The 22,052-nt window shown below is 44.1% G+C and overlaps 1 protein-coding gene across 3 annotated transcripts in view; it reads right to left on the reverse strand.

Moving 5' to 3' along the window:
- LOC111645009 (tetratricopeptide repeat protein 28) overlaps nucleotides 1–22,052 on the reverse strand; it is a 166,088-nt gene that overhangs the window by 92,612 nt on the left and 51,424 nt on the right. The window contains exon 1 of one of the 3 annotated variants that reach the window (XM_023394019.2): nucleotides 18,286–19,219. The exons of the other annotated variants lie outside the window; for them this stretch is intronic. Within the exon in view, the coding sequence (XP_023249787.1) occupies nucleotides 18,286–18,312 (27 nt within the window). The 5' untranslated portion in view covers nucleotides 18,313–19,219. Of the gene's footprint in view, nucleotides 1–18,285; nucleotides 19,220–22,052 lie in introns of those variants that run through there. 3 annotated transcript variants of the gene reach the window in all.

A 22,052-nucleotide genomic window follows, 5' to 3' on the forward strand; every position in this document is an offset into this window, starting at 1 on the left:
GCCTGCTCAATCAGATTATAGCTAAACCATCCAGCCATAACAGGGCCTATAAGTCCTCCTTCATGCCATAACCACTTATCCCACCTTCATCCACCCAGCAAGGTTCCCTAAGCAATGGTCCCAACATCCCAAATTTTAAGACTACAGAAAAATTTCAACTTTGCAGCGCATCAGACACAAAATGAGAGAAATTAAAAGATTACGTGTAAACCAGCCAGTCATGCGAAGGCATTAGCATATTAACAAGCAGCCCTTGAGTGAGCCTGCTCCTGCCATGCAGTCCGGCTTCCTGCTGACCTCAGTCTAAATGCTGAAACCAGAGCCTCGGGATCACAGGAACACTAATGAAGTGTGATGCAGGCCAATGTTACGAGAGAGAGCTGCACGACAGCATTACAATAGCCTACATGATTTCACCCCTCCCCACCGCTCCGCTCCGTAAAGCATGGGTCAGAATTTCCTGACGCAGTCCAGCTAATGAAAAGCAGAAGCCCAACAACAACATTCCTACGAAGAATGGCACAACGAACAAACAGATACCAGCGCAAACAAAGAACCGCACAATGAAAATAGCATTACAGTCCGACCGCAAACCTCTGGAATATTGTAAAGAATAGACAGTGGGTGCAGACAGTCATTACATTTGCTTATTTTGTACGAGACCACAACAAGTCACACTTTAAATCATTAGTTTAGCTCCCACAGACTTCTAAAGCTCTTTTTTTTTTCTATCAACACATAAAAGCCACATCTGCTCCGTGCTCGACAAAGATTTTGGCTGGTTTGAGTGTTGACACACAGTATTGAGAGCCTGTCAATAGCTCCATGAACTCGAGTCATATGTTGAGTAATCATTTAAGGTGAGGCCAGAAAATAGGAGCAGCAGCCAACCACCGCTGAAGCGGAGACTGCCAGAGCACATGCCAAACTGTGATCCAAGCATCTACGTATATCATGTGGCGTGACTGAGCTGAGGCACTGATCACATCAATACAGTCTACTTTCATCCTCGGAGTGTTTGTCTCTTCACAAGTAGATTTGACTGTGGAGCAGAAGGTTCCTCCTGCCTCCAGGCTGTTCCTGTGGAGGTCTTCTCCTCCTCTGATCAATCCCCCGTGTCCCTTTGTGGGTTGTCCAACAGGCCAGCCAAGCAGACAGGCTCAGTCAGACATGCTTTTCGCTTACTTTCGTCTTCCTCTGTGGACCAGAGGGAAGGCTCTCCAGCTGGACTAAGTTTGCCTCCATTCTCTTTATCTCCCCAGTTGCAGACTGCAGTTGTTTTGGGTGACACACTGCAGGACTTGTATTCGCCATGTGAATGTGAATATGGATTGTGTGCACTGGGGAACGCGCCAGGGTGTTCAATACATCGTAACCTCAGAGGAATGCACCGTGTCTCTCTGGAGAATATATCTCTGTGTGCATGTCTTCCATTGTGAGCTTCTCAGAACAATGGAGCCAGTGTGAGCCAGCACTGTAAAGTGGTCTGTGGTGCGACCAGGTGTCTCCTGAGTGGATCCCAGGGGTCCCATGTCAAGATATGCCTCTGATATCCTAACACCTTTCACTGCTTCTGAGGAAGGAGAATAACCTGAGAGGCCCCTGATGATCACATCCCACCACAGAAGAATGCTAAACACAGAGAAAGACATCTGTTGAATTTTTCAGACACTGTAGAGAAAGAATATCCACAGAGGCACATACTCCTGCAGGCAGCTGCACAGTAGTGTACAGATTGACATTGTCATATATCACATAACACACTATTCCTGGACACATCTTCATTTATTTGAGCTGCCAGCCTGCCTGTGATCTATTCAATAGATTTATGTCAATAATATCCCTGTGAAGTTAATTCTTTCACGATTACAAGATTGCTCTGCGATTCGACAATACGGCCCAGTGAATCTATGTGTTGTACATGTTATTTCATGTTCTGTTGCCAATGCTTGAAAGCCAAACAGTGTAACATCACTGTAATCTCCACAGAAGAAATGAATCCACGTGATCTGCCAAGCAGCCAAAGAGCTGAAAATGGATCTGAATAAATTCCACATTAACTTATTTATATACTGAACAGTTTCTGTCAGCATCCACTCTCAAGCATTATCAGCAACCCAAAAAATACTCCTGCTTTACCAGTCTTTTCCACTTTGAGTGTGGTCAAAGATGTCAGGTAAACGGATCATGGAATTTGGTGTGAGAACGGCTCTTTGATTTTAAGATATTAATCCAAGTCTGTCTTTGTACTTGCGCCTTGCTGGTTTTTCCAGATGGAAACTAAAATAACCTCAATCTCTTTCCTTAGGAGAACTCTTACTGTAGTCAGAAACACTATTTTTTCTTAATGTATACTCCATTTCACTGTGTTCCTAAATTGGCACCATTTGCGGTGTCCGTGAAGTTAAACTAAGAAATACAAGACTCACAGTTGTCTGCAGACATCTAAAATAGGTCTGTATGCCAACCCAAGTTGCCAAGTTTTATCCCCGTCTGGTGTCCCCTATACTCAAAAGGACAAAGCAAGGTTCTCATAGAGGCAGGGTGCTGCTGTATAAAGAGGAAACAGGGCTTTGTTTGGAAGGACATGGCTAAATATAACCGCTCTCACCTTCCATTCTGTGTCTGCCACCAGTTTTACTCAGCCAAGGTCCCAGTTGCACCCTAGTCACAACCAAATAGACAGCTGGCAGTCAGTTATGTTCCCTCACTTCACACTGTGAACGGGGTCCCACAGCACCTAGCAATGTCAAATGCACCATTCAGACACCCCTAAATATTTAATCAGGACAAGTAGAAGGCAATCTCCTACATCCACTAGCATTAAACATTTAATACCCGGCTGGCATGATATCTAGTCAGCTGAGATTTAGTCATGAGACACGTCCAACAGAGAGCCACAGACACTTGTTCTTTCCCCGTTAAATTAATCAAAGACAAATCCCACAGCAAAAGATACAGAACACAGCGCTCAACGATCGCCCCCCGCCCACCACCACCACCACCACCACCACCACACACACACACACACTGGCAAAGGTAAATTTCAGTACAAACATATATCATCTGTGAGAGCTGAAGCAGGTAAGAGACTTGTGAATCCCATCAGTCATGGCTTTAGACTAAGGTTAAAAGCAGGACAGGGCAGCTACTGTCAGTGCACACAAACCAACCAAGGACAGCGAGGGAGGGCTGAGGGCGATATGCTGCACACGGTAAAGATGTAACATCACAAATCCAACACAAGGGCAGAGTTAGTTTGTTATGACGATATTACATTACAGGCCATGCATGGAGTTAGCCTTCGCACTTAAAGGGGAATGCCATCGATTTTACACATCAAAGTCTGTTTACAGCTCTCGGGTAGTACAACTGCATATGTGAAGAAAAAGGTTGTATAAAAGCCTTTTTGTGGATCCAGAGAGAGCTGCACAAAATGGGTTGGCTCTCAAGACTACAGGTCTGAAAATGAAAAAAATAAAATAAAATCTGGGTGTTTGGAGTTAGGGAGGAAGTGAGCTTACAAGACCTTTGTAGCCCGCTCCTCATCTCTGCATGAGGCCTGCAGCTCGAGGCTACATTGGCCCACTACTAGCATAGAACATCAGAGTCTCTGGCCAAACTGTCAGTAGTGGAATTGCATTGTGTGTAGGAATGCGTATAATAATGATAATAAAAGAAAGAAGATATCTCTGGTTCTGCTGCATTGATTTTGATCCCTTTTTGTGAGTCCCGCAGTGTTGCAGGTGTGCGAAGTTAAATTGGTGGAGTCTTCTTTTAATGAATGCTGACGCTAAATGGTTCTAAATAAATGGACACTATTTTTAAAAAGCCCTGTTATGTTGCCTTGTGGTTAGTTGACAGATGAGCTCGAACATGGTTCTGGAAAAGGGGGTCTGTGAGCAGCGGCTGTTAATTTGTCCAGCAATGAATCATCTTTCAGGAACTTGGTGAATATATCTGGCGCATCGACTCTGTGAATTACTGGGGTCCTAATTCTGAACCTGAACATGGCAGCAACATGCAAGTTTGGTTGCTGGTCTGCACATGTCGTCAGCATGTGGAAGAAGGTGGCGTGTGTGGTCCAGGTCGATACTATCAAGTGGTATCAAGTACGCACATGTACACAGTATATACTATACATACAGGCACAAACACACACACACGCACGCACATAGATACAGATGCAGATACTGGAGGTGACCCAGAGCAGTGACAGGATGGGACGTGACTTGATTAAGAATGGTGAGGTAAGAGTGATAAAGTACCACCTAAATCCACCCACATCCTGTGACCCTGCAATAAGTCAAACACCAACGACAGGCACATACACCATAAATAATCCTGTCTGAAGTCAGGCTGGTGCAGCCCTCCCTCTGCTCACGTTTAGATTCATTGTTTGACTAAATGTAAGACTAAAAGAGGAAAACTTTGCTATCGGGAAAACAAACACAAAGCAGACATACCCCATATAACAACTAATAAGTTGCTAAAGGCGGCTAAATCTAACTTTCTGTTCCCGGTTTTCACACTCTCCTGGGTCACATGCACAGGCACTCTGGTAAACACAAATAGCACGCACGCACACACATCACACACACACAATTCTACCTCGTACGTGCGATAATTCATGCAATCACACCCAAACACATGAACACATCATGTGGGGTTAATAGAGCAGGTGTCCACTGCAGAGCTCCCTCTGTACCCTTGGCTCCTGAGCCAATTTTCTGGGCTAATTTGAATAAAAAAAATCTGCAAACATTTGCTGGACCATTCAGGCTAATGTTCAATCTGCTGCTCTTTGACACAGTGCCACCATACCGTGCATCTCATTTCCATTCCTGAAGCCTTACCACAAACCTGCCAGCACTGCAGTGTCATGCGGTGGAAACGGAGAGGGGAAATTGGGGGAAGAGGAAAAGGAAGGAGGAAGGGAATGACATGTTTTTTATTTGTGTAACGCTTGAGCGTTCGGCTTGAAAAAAGAATGTGACTTGTACACACAAACGTGTCAGCAGAACATCATCAAGGTCAAGGGAGAAAATAGAATTCTGTTTCTGGTTTCAAACAAATCAGCACAGGTGAAAGAAGGTGCCGAAAGGAACACAGATATTTCACAGAGAAATAATGGCGCGGAAAATACATGAAATTGTAGGGGGAGTCTTGCGGTTTGGGTAAACAGTCACCACAGGTACAGGCACTGCCAAGATGCTCTAGGAGAAGCACACACATACACAAACACACGTACACAAACACACATATACATATATATATATGTATATGTGTGTGTGCGTGTACATATGCTTCTCAGCTGATGTGTAAATGTCTTACATACCCAAGCTTACAAGTCCCAACCTCCCAGCACATAAAAAGTGAAGCAGACAGGCAAACTGACAAGAGTAGGATAGTCTCTTTTGGAAAAATAATAAATGAGGAAAGAGGATGGAGGCAGGAAAAACATGCTCCCATGATGATATACCGCTTGCTTTTACAGTTTCCACTCAATTTCCTCCTCTTATTTCGGCACCATCCCGAAGATAATATCTCTCTCTGTCTCCTTCTCTGTTCCAAAGGCATGATGAGGGTTGCATAAAATTAGCTGCTTGATAGGGGGGAACGTGTCCAGGGGCAACATGGAGGACCTTGTTTCCAAAGAGTCTCGACACACTCTGCTCAACCCCCCATATCCCCGAGTAACAACACAAGATCAGATAGAGAAGGGAGAGGCCTGTTTAAAATAGCACCCCACAGACACTCTTCTGAAGATTTGAACTACCAGCAAAAAAAAAAAAATAAAATACAGAGCATAAAATTATGAACTCGGCGCTGACATTTTCTCCCTGCTCGGTCGTTGAGGGTTACCATCCAAAATGAATTAGGTATCAAGTGTATGTCTTGTGAATGTTATGTTGTTTAGCGTGGTCGAAAGGAAACTGAAGCTCTCGTCAAAAAACCACAGAGGTGAATCTGTCATCTCATACCCTTCATGCACCGAAAATAAGACAGGTCGGAGCCTTAAATGCTTCATCTACTCTCTGGTATCCCAGTCCAATTACAATTCGTCCCACCAAGCCCTTTCTTTCCACACTCTCACGGGCTGTCAGATTCTGATATGGAGGGCGTTGCAATATTGAAGGTCGGTCAGTCTGCGCACTTAACCTCATTTCCCAACACTCTTCTCTGCCTCTCCCAGAAGAGCCTTTTGATTGGTGTCCATTTGAAAAGCTGGCTTTGGGTTTGACGGGAGGGGTACGGAGGGGTAGGGGAGATCAGAGCTGCCTCAGCGCAGCCTGAGAAAGGAGCTTTTTGGAGCAAGACTCTTGACTGCAGTCAGTTATAATGGTTTTCAATTAACCAAGGGAAAAGACTGAGAACTAATCTGGGCTAGCACAGGAGAACCAGTCATGCAATATTCATGTACACAAACTAATGAAAGCCCAGATTAGCCTACATATTTACATGGGGTCGGTGCTGTGTCGTCCACACATTAAAGGAGTCTGCTGCCAAGAGGAGAGAAAGAAAAAGACAAAAAGAAATAGAAATAGAAGAAGGGGAGGATGGTACATTGCGAAACCGAATCAGAAAGAGAAGAGATAATGAAGAGCAGAGAGGAGATCAAGAGAGGAAGAAATCAAGGAGAAAGAATGAGAGGTCAAGGGGACACCAGGAAGACCTTGAACGAAAAGGAAATGGGATCATGAGATAAAGAGGTGAAGAAAAGCAAGAGGAGGTTCGACTTCTCAAAAGAGATTAAGGATCATCTGCATTTTGCCTTTTCATCTGCCTTCGCTGTAATCATTCCTCTCTCAAGGCAGACACCAGCCCCCACTCAAAATGACACCAATCTGAATGAGTGATCTTGACAAATTGGGCTGCTAGAAAAAAAAAAAAAAAAGAGGGTGCTTTTTTGACTGAGGAGAGGGCTGCAGACAGTGGGGAGTCTACGGCAGGACAAAGATATAACTGTAATTGGCTGCTACACTCTCCTCCCTCCCCTAATCTCCGACCACGGAGAAAGTGGCGGCTAGAGAAAATGGGACAGCGAGCACGAACAGTCTGCCGCAACAGCAAAATGCTCTGCAACCACAAATACATGTAGAGTACATGCATCAGAACAATATGGGAAATTCACCCGTAATCCTTAGTAGGTCACAAAAGACTTAGAAGACTTCAAAGCTGGATTAATGTGTGACTGGACATACCAATTCCACACTGGGTAACTTCTTACCGAGCATTAACATTGTATGTCAAACAAGAAGCTAATCATGGGTTTAGTTTGAAAATATCCTTTGACCTTTTGTAGAGGTCTCAGAATTAATTTTATGCTCCACAGATATCTAATTTTATGCTTTTACGGACTTACACATTTGCAGAATAATGGAAATGTCCTGATATTTTTCTTCACTTAGGAAACCACTGAGCCTGGTGTGCTGCAAAACACTCTGTGCTAACTGTCTGTTTCTGTTTCATTTCATGACCAGTATATAAGATGCTTGTGTACATGTGTACGCTGCTGGGTCTGCGCTGAAACGCAACACAGAAAGAAACAAAATTTTCTGGCTGGTTTGAGAAAAAAACCCAGAGTCTAAGGACCCAGGGAGACTAATGAATTCTGTGGCTAGCAGGTTCTCCCCCCACTCGTCTCTACCTGCCTCAACTTTTGGAAATGAAATGTGAGAAATGGGCCAATTTACAGCTAAAGGCTGTTTCTTCCTAAGAGACACTGACATAAAGATGGAGTACAGAGGATATGCAGAGGTAGATGGGGAGAAATGAGGGGTTTGAATTTAGACAAGAGAGAAAAAAAAGGCAGAAAAAGATGTGAGACAGGAAAGCAAGACGTTGGCACTAATATGAGTGTCATCTCTGAGGGTAGACAGAAGTGCTTGAATTGCATTTTTGGCCTTTAACTTCTCTCACACAAAGAGACTGGAGTTGAAGAGCGGCTCTTGATCTTTCCAATCAGCTACCATGACAAGAGCTGCTCAGATATTCAACATGCAGAAACAAAGGAGGATGTCAGCATGAAGAAGTTCGCTACACTCTGAGAAGTTTGAAAGGAAAACATGAAGAAGTTGGGAAGAAGCACGCAGAACAAAAGCGGTGGAAGGAAGGACGACAGAAACGAATATGAGAGGTCCTCCGCCATCTGTTCATAATTATGTCAGGGGTCCGTACTGCGGCTGAAGTACTCTATAGCCCCCTGTTTCTTAAGGCAGTGCCACAGCTCTCGCTTTATAAGAAAGGCATGACGCAACTTATGTTCAACTCGTCACGTGTGTGAATTGTTGCCTACAGACGGCAACATGAAATATGGAGTTGTTAGCGATCTGCAGACACATTATAGAAACCAGGTCATTGTTTCTTTAACACGTACCTCTATCTTGATTCCTAATTAATTAAACGATGAGACACCTACAGCGTCTCTGACTGACAAAGTGGCAGTTTCATGGCATTTTGGTGGAAGAAAATGCAGAATGCATAATGACGGAGACAAAGCTCTCTGATTGCCCTGACATCACATCTGTTAACTCCTCAGCACAGCTTTGAGAGGATGAGACCAGGAGGTGGAGGAGTAGGTGGGTGGGCAGCTGGGAGGAGTATCATTAACCCGCCCCACCCTCCCACCACCACCACCCCCACCAACTCCTCATGGGACCAGTTACATTTTCATTTGATAGGAACTGGAAAACCACCATCTGTAATTAGATTACACATAGATAGATGGAATGAGAAAAAAAATCTTAGTTAATTAACTCAAACCATATTCTAATCAGGTTTCATAACTCCCCCTCCTCTCAACAACCTCCGATCTGAATCCTCTCACAAATCCCCGGGGACTCACCATCACACACGCCAAGAAGAGACGGGCACTCAAACAAGATCATTTGACGCTAATTTCCAAAACAGGAAAGCACTTAAAGACGCACTCTGACTGAGACAACGAAGCACGTGCATCAATACCTAATGAGAAAAAAATGGAAGTCACAGAATGCGTACTGGATGTTTCTTGAGAAGATCAGTTCCTGTGCCAGGGCGACAGTTTCCGTCATCACAGGAAATGAGGACAGGGAATTAAATGAGTCTCTCTTTATGGGAATGGGGACAAGTGGTTGTGATAGCAGTCAAAGAGGTGTCTTAGAAGGAGTGTCACCCGCCACATTCGCATCGCCATTATCTGTCAACCTGCCAGTCCATCTGTCTGTTTGCCACACAGTGCTCTGAAGACTGACAAACTCCATTTACAAAGGAAACATGTGTCACACGTGCTGTGCGATGAGGAAAGCGGCGGCCTAAATGTGTTGCGCCGGGTTTGCTATTGTTCAACACTTTTCATCAGTTTCTAATTATTAATCCTGTAGTAGAAATAAAGAATTCCAAAGTATTTTCTCAAAGCTGCCTCGCAGACAGTCATCAGACTGACAGCTCAATCACGCAGCCATTACATTTGTCTCTCACTTTGATTAGAAATCCATTTCAAATGTCAAGTCAATTTCTATTTTTCAGAACAAAGCGCAGCGTGAACACAAAAAAAAAAAAAACAGAGGACAGATGCCACTAAAACAAGAAGAGCAAGAGATTAGATGTCAAACTGTTTCTCCACATCGTTACTTTGACATTAAGATATCCAGTTAATTAGCTTCACCGTGCAGGTTGTGTTTTCAGCTGCGTCGGTTTGTTTGTTTACTTGTCAGCAGTATTACGTATAAAGTACTAAACCCATTTGCACCAAACTTGGCGGGAGGGATGAGGCATGGTTTGTAGGGTTTTTGACTATATGCATTCTTAATGAACAAAGTTATTGGATATCTTACCGGAAACAATGCACCTGCACCGAGAGATTTGGTCAATTTCTATTGATTAAGGCCTGGAACCATGTAATTCATTAACTGAAGCAACAGGGACATAACCAAGTTATTAAATTAGATTTTTAACACTGCCAAAACGACACACTTTAAAACACCAACTGGCAGACAAACTCCCAGCATTGTCAACAGATTTGCAGCGAACAGGATTTTACCAGATCAAAATTGTTCCTTTGGGACCAAGAGCAGGTTGGCACATGGAGGACTGCTTTAATTTCTAAACACCTGCTCACTCTCTACTTAGACCACAAAATACAACCGGCACAGAGCTTTTTCTCTTCTCCAACACACAATCCTGGTCTGCGATTTCACTGAGAATGGCACCATAGCCAAGCCATCTCCCCTGAGTGTACCCATGCATGCGTGTGTGTGTGTGTGTGTGTGTGTGTGTGTGTGTGTGTGTGTGTGTGTGTGTGTGTGTGTGTGTGTGCGTCAGAAGAGCCACCATCACAGCAGCCTGCACCTGCTCTGCCTGAGGCCCTGCTCTGCAAGCTAGGAGCAGCAGCACAATGCGGAGATGGAGGAACGAGGGGATGGAGTGATGGAAAGCTTCGGGGAAATGGGTCTTTCGCCTTAAATGTCAACAGCTTAGCTCAAAACAACTATAGTGCATTTGAGGGCCTTATATGAATTCATATGAGTTTCAAGCTGATAGCTGTTGAGCTTGTGTGCACTGCAACGCTATGAATAATACAATGTCCCAGTTGTCTGGAGGAAAATAAAATCCAAGGCTTCCAGGTATGAGGTTTGTATGCAAGTTCAGCTGTGCATCCTTTCAGGGAGCTGCTACAGCCAGGCAGCTTAGCCTGTTTGAGGGATGCTGCTGCTGGTAAGGGCCGGATGGACACATGTAGTCGTGTTCACTGACAGACTCAGGCACGGATAATTTCACATGTCCACAAGCCATCCAGCAAGGCTATGTTACAATAATGTCCCTGGGGCACTGTTGCAAAACTGTGCGATGCCCAGCGGCAACAAACAAGGAGTATTCAGTGTCTGTAAAGTAAAATATATCCATTCGTTATGCACGAGGCTCAGCAGTTTGAGTCAGCACCTCCGTACCTGAGCCGTGCCTTTGCTTCATCCACACCTAATGGCGCAGCTGAACGCTACTATTCTGTCAAAGATACTATAGCAGCGTTTTGCCTGGAAAATACTAACACAGCAGATGTAGCCTCCTCTGCAGCTGGAAAAAGACAACATTGTTCATTTTCAGATGAAGAGGAGGGGCTTAATACATAGTCCCAAATGTAAATTGGGAGGGTAATTTCACACCTGAAGCGTTACACCAACTGTTATGTGCCAAGTTACAGTCTTTTGTTCCAATGAGTGATTATGTATGTTTTTTTTTTTGTCTTTAACCGCCCTCATTGGAGCAGCTGGAAGGAATGCATATACTAGTTTTTATTGCAGAAGACAGGGTAGCATTCATAGCGCTAAACATGTTCTGTTCAGCATGAGTTCATCATGCAGAACTCCCAGACAGGTGGCTAAGGCAGCAAACACATTTTACATGGCTATAAAGGCAGGCATTACTTAAAATAATGTAACGTCACACCGTAGACATTGTGTAGCGTCTGGCCGGGCCCTGTAGCTGTGTTCAGCCTCGTACGGTATATTTAAACAGCTAAGAAGCCGCTGATGCTTGGGATTTCACAGTGGTAACTGGAGCACTCTCCAGACTGCTGAACAATATGAGCTCTAATGTGGCCTCTGACCCCAGTCACAGGAATATAGATCAAGAGAGAGGACTGGAGGAGGGAAGGAGAGGGTACAGTATTTCAGTATCTCTGATGGATGATAATGTTTCACAGTTTCCATCAATCACGTCCTATGTGACACAAGGATATCGCTCACCTGTCAAGACAACCACTGTCCAATAGACTTCAAGACAGACACAAAAAGAGGGGCATTTTAAAATGCACATAACACACGCGGTATGGGGGATAAACAAGTTGACACATATATTCATGGAGGGTGGGGTAAGCATTAAGGTTCAAGTCACATCCTCAAACGTAGCCTACAGACATTGGCAGAAAACAAACAAACAAATCCCTATTAGGTTTAAGTCATAGACAAGCACGGGAACATGCACAACAGGAGGTAACACAGTTGGGGTGAACACAGAGGGGGCAGAGAGGAGCCATAGTGAGGGGGAGGAGGCAGAGCATTATACTGTAAGTAGCTATGACTCTATTAGATTGCAACAGAACCCCTAGTTAAATATATAAAATCTATGAGGCATGAGATCATTTGAGATGCTGAAGAATGGGGGGTGGACCACAGAGGTTTGTTCTGTGGTCCTCATTACTGAATCTATCTCAGCATGCCTGTCAGTCACCACCTGTCCGTCTGCCTTGTTAAGGGAGCTGGAATCATGAATCTCCCTTAGGAGACAAGCCCACGGAGGATATGGAAGCGCCTCTGGCCCACATATCTTTGCAACTATAAACATATGCCTGACATAAGTATCCCAGTAGAAGCCTCATATAAATAAATCCAAACTTACAAGAGGGAAAAGCAGCTAAACTGAGCCCTGAGAGACAGAAGAGGGAGAAGGCGTCTCAGTGGGTCGCACTCAATACCATTTCTCCTTCCTTCCTGCAAGGATTTACAGCCAGAAGTAAAAAAAAAAGAAAAAAAACCTTCACCACCTTCAGGATGGCAGGAAAAAGTGAGGAGAGGCAGGACCAGATAGGCCAGGGTGACGATGAGGGGAACTAAAACAATGCTGCTCTGGGCTTGGTTGTTACTGTGACCTCTGGAGTAGCCGTTAGTGTGTGTGTGTGTGTGTGCGTGTGTGTTTGAGTGTGTTTGAGTGTGTGTGTGTGTGTGTGTGTGTGTGCGAGCGTGTCTGTGTGTGTGTGTGTGTGTGTGTGTGTGTGTGTGTGTGTGTGTGCGTGTGTGTTTCCACTACACCTATTCCTTTACAACAATTGAATGGGAGAGAAAGCCTCCGACTGATCTTGTTTGCTTCTCTCTTGCAAGACCATTTATCCAAGTGGGCAGTAATCGTGAAGATCCAGAGGTTAATTGACTCATTTTTTTTTCACACTCAATAATCATCAATAATCTACTCAAGAACAAGAAACTGACCACTCAGGTGCCAGACCAGGCCATCAATCCAAGCAACGGAATGTCTAGTCCTGGCTACGTGAGGGCTACAGCTAAGCCATGGACACACTCCTGGAAAATTGAGCCTTCAAAGAAGGGCTTATGAATCCCATCTCTGACAAAAGAAGAGATGGAATTAGTGGGATTTAGGGGCATCAGTATAAGGCAGGGTGGTATTAGTGGTGCTCTTCACACGTCTCCATCCAGGCTGGATCACAGGCCCTCTTTAAAACACACGAGCAGTGAATGTCTGTCACAACATACAGCAATGTGTTGGATGGAGACAGCTGCAGGGCCTGAAGACTGAGCTGATACTATGCCTGGCCCACTGGATCCAGTCCAGTGCAGAGTTATAAAGGAATGTAGAAACTGCGGTTTTTGGCAGCTGTACTCTGATAAATGTTGTGAAACAGAGACAAGTATGCATGTTTTTCAGGCCATATGCTGAAGGGATGTGGCTCTAGTGCCATCGACAGCCCTTATTCAAAACATGTTTTAGCCAGCTTATGTCTGAAACACTGGCTCTCCACAGTATATGCAAGACTGAGTACATAATACAGAAGCTTAACCAGTGAAAAGAATGAAAAGAATAGAGCTTAAGTCCTACAGAGGACTGTTCCACCTCATAGAACAAGGAAATGTGTTCCTATTGATGTGGTCCATCAAGTCAGGTCCGCTTTATTCCCTGTGGAGGCACCCACAGGCAGGCACCTCCTGAGCCCTGAGAGCAGCTGACCACACCCCTGGAACAATGACCTCAATAAAATCCAACATAGCTCCATTTGCTCAAACAGAACCACTGGGGGGTAAAGGAAAGCTGTAGCAAATCAGAAATGAGTGCTCTGAGGCTTGCAGGAAAGCATTACAAATGGACTGTTGTACACATAAATCAATCTTTGCATTTACCACTTGCTATCCAGAAATCCATCTCCACACTCACAGTGGAATATTCAGGTCCCAAGAATGAGGATTAATGAGAGCAGCACCACTGTCTCCATTGTTTCTCCTGTTGTATTTTGACAGTGGACTCCCAAGAGTGCCTTAGCGGGCATATGCCCGCAGCTTGTGCATATTGCAGACCACTGCATCACAATAAGGGTAAGGGAGGCCTTGCATTCCAGGAAGCTCGTCTTTCTGTCTTCCATCTCTGTCCAGCTCTCCCAATGGGAAGCGGCGGACTGGGATTAACAGAGCGAGTACAGCACATAAATTTTAGCCATATTGCTGAGTCGCTGTTCCCCACACAGCCACCCCCCACCTCCTTACCTGACCCAATCCCCCGCCCCCCACCCTATCTTTTCACAACCCAGGAGGATGGGCCAGGGGGCCGGCCACGCAGTCGCATCCCGTTCCACTCGGCATGCTGGGCCGTAAATACTGCACAGCATCAGGAACAGCAGGTGCTATCACTCCCTATCATTAATTATCCCTGCTGCATCACTCTAGGGCCTCTCACTCCTAAACTCCAAATCTCCTGCACCATCTTATTCTTCAGCCTCCACCCCCTCCCCATTTTCTTTCACTTTCAAATTCCAACCATCTCAAATTCCATCAGTACATACAGCTCTACAGCAATCCCATTTCTTCTCTTCAATATCCACCCACCTACCTACATTACTTCCTACAACCCCACAATCTAGCCCCATTCATTTGTCCCCTGATGTATCTCAATCTTTGTCCAGCAATCTCAGCTCCTCTCAAATGATTCCCCCCCCTGCTGACAGCCTTGACTGCTTTCTCCTCTCCTCAGATGTGTGTCTTCCAGCACCTCTCTTCAAATTCTGACGGGTTTTCCCCTGCTGTAAATGTATTCCAAAACTGCTGTGCTGCTGCCAGCCAGGAGACGTCACAGGGACTGATGGTGCACTAGGGGGAGAGACATCCCCCCCACCCACCCCCCAACGGAGAGCTCATAAATAATACCGAACCAAAGAGGAAAAGCAGCATGAGAAACTCCCCGAGGTGAAAAGCCAATGAACATGGTCATAGATGTAAGAGTGTGCCTGCCGATGGTAAAAGTCCAAGCTCCCAGTGAGACTGGCCACAGAAACATGAGCAGGGCATCCTGTCCCTCTCAGGTGAGAAGGCTTTATGTCAACTGTGTGGAACCCACAGAAACATCTGGCAAAACCACAAAAACAAACAGTCGCTTCCTTCTGGCTCGGTCACACTGCCACAAGGCATAATGTGAGCTCTAAACGTAGAGCCTGGATTCGTAACATGAGACCACCCAACATATTAACAGGCCGCGAGTACGTTCGGCTCAAGATAACACGGGGTGATGATGACTTAAAAACACATCTGGCAGCAAAAGAGAAGCATGGAATGTTTTTCAGCTGTCGGAAAAGAAATTCATTGACGAGAAAAAAAACCCACAGTTGAACTCAGTGTCTGTTACAGACAGGTATAAGTCACACAAGCCACTGGAGTCCATAATTCATGTCCAAACCACATTGGACAAACACATGAAGACACAAAAAACAGTGTTTCTTTTACCTAGTGCTTTAAACCAAACACTCCCACAGAATGTAACCCGGTGGCTGTTGTTCATTTCAGTACACTTTTAGGCACGCTGCCATCTCTTACCTGACTCAGTGAGTTAGCTTTCCCCCAGGACAGGTACTGTCCATATTTTCTAATGCTTACCTTCCTCTACAACACAACCAAAGAGCACTGCAGTGGCCGCTGCTGTACTCCCACCCTTCCCCACTTATGCTATCTGGCAAAGCTAGAGCCATGTTAGCATTCCTGAGCCTCACAAACACAAAACAAAAGTGTATCTTTACTTTAAAAGGAAAGGGGCCAACTGTGCATTGTTGCACTTGGCTTTTAAGCTGTCTGTGGGGAAAATATCGATTATCACTGGGGCTGACAGCCTTATATAACTGTTATCAGAAACCCTGGTCCATGGCAGCCTTTAGTCATATGCCTCCCCTTCTATGTTTTAACATTGTGTAATAGACTCTCTCCTAATCAGCTCAGATGTTCAGAGCATCTCCACCAAACTGCAGGAAGAGAAAGTTAATCACCCAAATCCCCTGAAAAAAAAAAAAAAAAAGAACTTTACTCTCTTTCTCTATCTGTTTCCAGAACAGATAAGCTATCTGCCGGCAACAATTAAGGGAATTGCTCTCTCATCTCTTCATTGTCACAGATCTGGAATTTTGACTCATTAGTGTAATCCATTATGAAGAGGTGGGCTGGACGCTGAGCACAATATAATTCTCCCACACTTTCTATTGATTCCCATCGACCTGCAAGTGGTGCAAAGAGACAAGACTGAGAAGCTGATAAACAATAAGTGAGAATGGGGAAATTCAAGGATCTTCTGTGGCATTAGTGTGTGTGTGTGCATTTTCTAAGAAGGGCACTGCGTTGTAAAGAAACCACTTTCCTTACAATGCGGAAAACAATAGCTTTTATTCCAATGTTCTGCCTGCTATTTGAAATATCATCCTTGGCAATAAACCAGAGTTCAAGATGAAGAGACAATGTCAGACACACACAAACACATACACACACTATAAGGGTGGCGGCAGGTAATTCAACGTATTGAACGCTGCTCTGTTTCCTGCTCTGAGTGCTTGTGTTCATACATATGCATCTAACATCCAACAACACCAACAGGTTAATAAATCAACATCACACAAAACAGGAGTAACCATTTTCCTCCTTGATGAAAGCCACCAAAACAACAATCTGATGGAAAGATGATCTACATATGAAAACCAGTGTTACTTTTAAGATATTTTCGGGTTGAGCACATGTGACTGCACTGTGGCTGGGAATCAATTCCGGCAGTGAGGAAAGGCTTTTAGTCCTCAAAGGGGGGTCTCGTGGATGATTCTGGCAGACACAATGCACAGCTGCAGAAATCATTGGGGCACGCTCACAGCTTTTATTTTCTCTGTTGATAATTCGACATTAAGAAGCCTGATTCTGATCATTTACTCTCATCTCATCTTTCAGGATGAGATTATCCACACTAATGACACTTAATGTGGAACAAACGACATACAGAAATTCATTTAGGCGAAGAGAGGAATAGGTTTCAAAAATCATGCACAATTTTGTTGGTTTCTACTACGACTAGTAACAGAAGCTGTGGTTACACTTCTTCTGGTACCGGTTACTTGTTTTCTTTATACTGGGTGGTTATAAAGACAAAACATCATCATCTTGTCTCAGATGAGAAGACAAAAATATCTGGGCCAGGATAAAAAAAATACTCTGTTTATGCCACAGTTGAACAGAGTCTTTAGGGAAAAATAATGTTTCAAATGATGCAAAACAGCTTAAAGAGGAAAGAAAAGAGTTGAACATCCTTTCATTTTTCTTTCCTCGACTCTACACCAGAGCAAAACCCACTTCTGCAAAGCAATACTGCTTCTTGTCAGACAAGTGCCCCCTGCTGGTAAAAATCTTAACCATAGGCATTTTAGTGCTACCAATTTTTTTTATAGACCCCAGATGATTTTCAGACATTTTCCATGTTGTAATACTCCAAAGCTATGAAAATGGAGCAATAACAGAGAGTCAAGTTTGAAGAGAAAACGTATGTCTAAGCATGAAAACAAGAAACTGGGACACATGTTTTAGTCTTCTCAGAGAATCCTCTCAAAAAAAAAAAAGCTGCAGGTATCTAAGGAGGGGTGACTGTTCATTGTGAAACTTTTAGGTGCATATCTTGCTAAGGTGCAATGCTTCACTTTCTATCTTTCATTCTCAAAGCTTATTTTCTATTTGGACACAGGACTCAACATTGTATCTGCTTACAGCTCCAGGGATTTACTGCAGGATACATTAATCACTGATGTCTTGATTAGTCCAGATTAAGACCGTAGGCCTGTCTGATGTTGTAAGGAGCTGCACCACACACAAAACAAGGGGCAGAGTGTGAAAGATTAACATAGCGACATATTTTATATCCCTTGGGTGTGTATTATTATTATGCGAGCATATTATAGGTGTGCATAGTGCAGTGCACAACAGCTGATTGCTGTGTCCTCCATAATCTTAGATGGACTGGGAGAGAAAATGCATACATAGCGAGAAAGATCAAAGTGGGAGGGGAATGGAAACTTGTTTATCGTTATAAACTCTGCTTTGGCTACAGTTCAGTATACTACGGTGCAGTGCAGTTCTAGTTACTACTACTATATCTATAGGCCTTATCATTTGTAGTAAACAAATAGAGCAGCAGTCTGTGACCGAGCCCTGTCTTTACAACTTGGGATCAACCAGACAAACGTTATTAATCGGCATAATTGGAGAAATATATATACATATCAGACAGACTCACCTTCTTCCGGGGCTGCCATTTCATCATATTTGTAAACCAAAATTGAACAGCATTAAGATATTATATGAGAATGGAATGTAGATTCAAAGAAATCCAGAGCGCAAGTCATGCTGCCTCTCGACTTCCCTCATTTTTGCAGCAGATTTTCTCCAAGAAGCGATGCATGATGATGATGTGCGAGTCTCAGCTTTGCGGTAATTTCAGGGGGCAGACAGCGCAGTCAACACAAATCACACACGGGTTAAATCCACAGTTGAGCCCGGAGAATAAATCAGGGACACATGGTGTCGATTGACAATGTTTAAGGTGAAGGTTCCTGTGCGTAAATCCAAAGTACGAGTCCGTTATGAACCCACTCCCTCCTCACTCGGCACGCAGGATCGGCGCCTCCAGGACCAACCCGGACTGTGTATCAGGAAAAATTAATTCTTAAACTTTTCCGAAACGAAGTCGTCCCTGTAAGTAGGCTACACCGTTAGTAGAGCGCAATACGGATACCGAGTCCTATTCTGTTCTCTTCGATCCAGAGGAAACGACAGGGAGACGAAATGTGTGCCAAAATGCAGAAATATTCATCACAGTGGTCAAATCCCGTTTTCCAGCGACCGGAACACACTTTTGTAAGTATTCGTGGAAAAAAAACAGTACAGCAGAGCCCGGCGGAGACAGCGCGACAAGCAAGGAGATTACTTTCAGGGGGGAGGAGGAGGAGGGGGGTACAAGCAGCCAAAAAAAAAAAAAAAAAAAAATCCCTGGAATTTCTGCGAGGAGCTGGAAGGATATCCTGATTCCTGCAACAGCAACAAACTGGACTACAGCTCTCTGATGACTTCCTTCCCTGCGCTCCTCCAGCTTTGCAGTTTTCAGACTTGGAGCAGTGGAGCTGAGCAGGCAGCAGGAAGCAGGGTCATAGCGCCGCCGGCAACAGATTTGCCAAAAAAAAAGAAGTGCGCTTTACGTTTCAGCAGTGAGCTGACGCTGGCGTGCAGACAGGAGGAGGGCTGCGGTTTGCTGTGTTGCTCAAGGACACTTTTCCAGGTATTAAACCCGGACTCTCTGGCCACGTGCCACCCCGCTGTGCCAGTCCAACATCACGTATACTGTATATACTGACCTGTGATTGGCTGATTTACTAGTGGAACGTGCTCGCTTCATGGTCAGAACTACATTTGTTTACAAAGTGAAAGTTGTTAATATACTTTACATACAATTGTAGCTACTGTAAAAAAAATATATATATATAATAAACCTGCTATTGTCCAAATCACCCAAAGGCTTTCTTCAACCAGAGCTGATGCCCATATTTAGTGACTGATTCAGTGACTTGCTCAATAGAGGTTATGATGGAAATAATAAATTGAATTCTTCCATAAAAGATGATGATTCACGAAGGATGGAGAGCCTTGGAAGCTGGAGACAACTACAGCCCTGTATATGTACACTTACCACCCCTTCCTCCTGCTGAGAGCAGCTGTCACATATAGTGTACTGTGCAATATTTTACAGCACACAAACATCAGATGCATAACACTGCCAATGATTTTTTTTTTTTTTTTGGTTGGCATTATTTTGCCGGAATGAGAAAATATCTGCAGCTTTTTTTTTCCATGCATAAAAACTGACTTTTCATCATTAATTGTGGAAGTGGGCTGAGTAAAATTCAGAACAGAGAACATGGTTATTCTGGTAAGAACCCACTCACCACAATCACTGCCACATAGTCACAGAATGAAAACAGTTCCCAAACAGGCCGGGTATCAACGGATTAAGCAGTTCGACTGGTGCTGAACCCAGTTTTTTGCGGCTCAAACCCAGAGCAGCATTAATACAGTAACAAGGTTATCGTTTATCCATGAGGAATAATCTCGAAGCAAAGGAAAGGTGAATTAATGAAATGGTCGATACTGAAGAGAGGTGAAATCAGTTTAAACAATAGGCTTGTGATTTAAATTGGTTTAGGTAATGGACTCTATGGAGCTGTGAGGTGGTCAATAAACTGGCGTGTCTTCAGGGTCAGCGGGGTCCGCAGTGCACCTAGGGGTCACTCAGATAACAAAAGACAAGTAGGAGGAGGGGGACATGCTGACATATGGCTTCATGGACAAACTCCTGCTGTGCACAGGGAGTCCACGAGACACTTGGTAATCCACATGGATGAACATGAACAAAAATGCCTGACACTACCTCCGCAGCCACAGCTGGCACCCAAGCAAAATGACACTCTGCGGTCAAGCACCGTGATCAAAGGACACGTTTGTAGTCGAGAGAAAGGGCTTCTTATGTGTTTATGTGTTACAGTATCTATGTTTTGCGTCACTTGATGATAGATCACGTTTTTTTTTTCCCAATGGTCAGCTGACTCCTGTTGGCTTTGAGGTATGTACAGTACAGAAACACAGCACTAAGATACTATTTGAATTTATGTTCTCTTTCAAGCGCGCACGCTCCCACTCAAGACATTGAAGTCCCTCCATCTAAAACAGGTTTACACAGTAGACTGTTTCATGAAAGGCACGTCTGATGATCAATCAAAGGCCACTTCAGTGTGCTGTTCAGCGACAGTCTGTTCGGAGTGAAGCCTGTCATCTGGCATCTCCATACAGAAGCAGGCTCCCTGTGCGTGCCTCTGCTTTCCCAATCAGAGCCGCACAGGAAATCGGACTCCAGCCTTCAGAGGGAAACAAAAACCCCCTCTTTCATTTTCCACAACTTGGAGCTGTTTAAAAGTTTGTGCTTCCTTTTCTTGTTCTTGCCAATCATGCCCTCAAAAATGTCTCCACTGTATGTTCTGATCGGGGTTTAACTTACATAAAGATGTGTTACACCAGGGTATAGAGTTAATTTTGCTGTTGGAGTAATGTAGGTTTGATGGTTCCACAAAAATAAACTCATGTGACTGACTCATGTGAAACAAAAACAAAAAAAGTTCAAGCTATCTCAGAACGAAGAGCTGTGTTTTCAGTGCCACAGTCAGTGTCCCTGAACGCTTCTTGCAAGTGCCAGAAAGAGGAAGAGTAAAACATGGCTTATTTTGTGGTTTGCTATAAATATTGTGGACCAGGCAATGAAGAGGGAATAGTTTTTTAGAGGTGCCAGTAACACTTTAGGAATGCTACTGCCATTGCTTCACTTAATCACATTTTTTCTTCTGTTAAAATGTCCTTGTAACTGGTAAAACGTTTCCACAAGGCGCATATTCTCTGCTGGTTAGTAGCTTAAACTTGGAGCTCTGTCAGCCACATTTTCAGTTTAAAGAGTCTGAATTTGCCCACACATAGCAAATCAGTTCCACTTAAAGTAGTCAAGAATCACGCAGTTAGTCATTAGTGAATTTTAATGTCTAACTGAAATCTATCTTTGCGAAACCATCTCATCTGGTGCGGGCCAATACAGTTTTATGTACAGCTGCTCATTTGCTTGCACGTATCTGTTTGTCTGTTTATCAGTCTGCATGATGTAAAAAGTGCATCATCCACATGACAGTAACAGAGGCTGTTTGGGAAAAGAAATGAAAACTGTCAGAGAAGGGTTTTTAAAAGAAAAAGCCCCAGAGAAGAGCAACACTCCAAAAGCTCTCCTGACTGTCTGAGGGTAATTTATTTTCACACAGACTCTCGCTCTTAAGTCACGACACTGGAGTGTCGCTGCGCGCTATCTGTCCCCCGTTAGAACAAACAGCGGCCTTTTTAATTACAAGGCCTGGAGTTTCAAGGCAATAAATTCCACAGCAAGAGCACAGAGATATGTAGCCTGATGTCACAATACAC

Source organism: Seriola lalandi, unplaced genomic scaffold (genome assembly GCF_002814215.2).
Source record: "Seriola lalandi dorsalis isolate HSWRI2012SDOR001 ecotype SW California unplaced genomic scaffold, Sedor1 jcf7180002054945, whole genome shotgun sequence".
NCBI classification, from domain to species: Eukaryota; Metazoa; Chordata; class Actinopteri; order Carangiformes; family Carangidae; genus Seriola; species Seriola lalandi.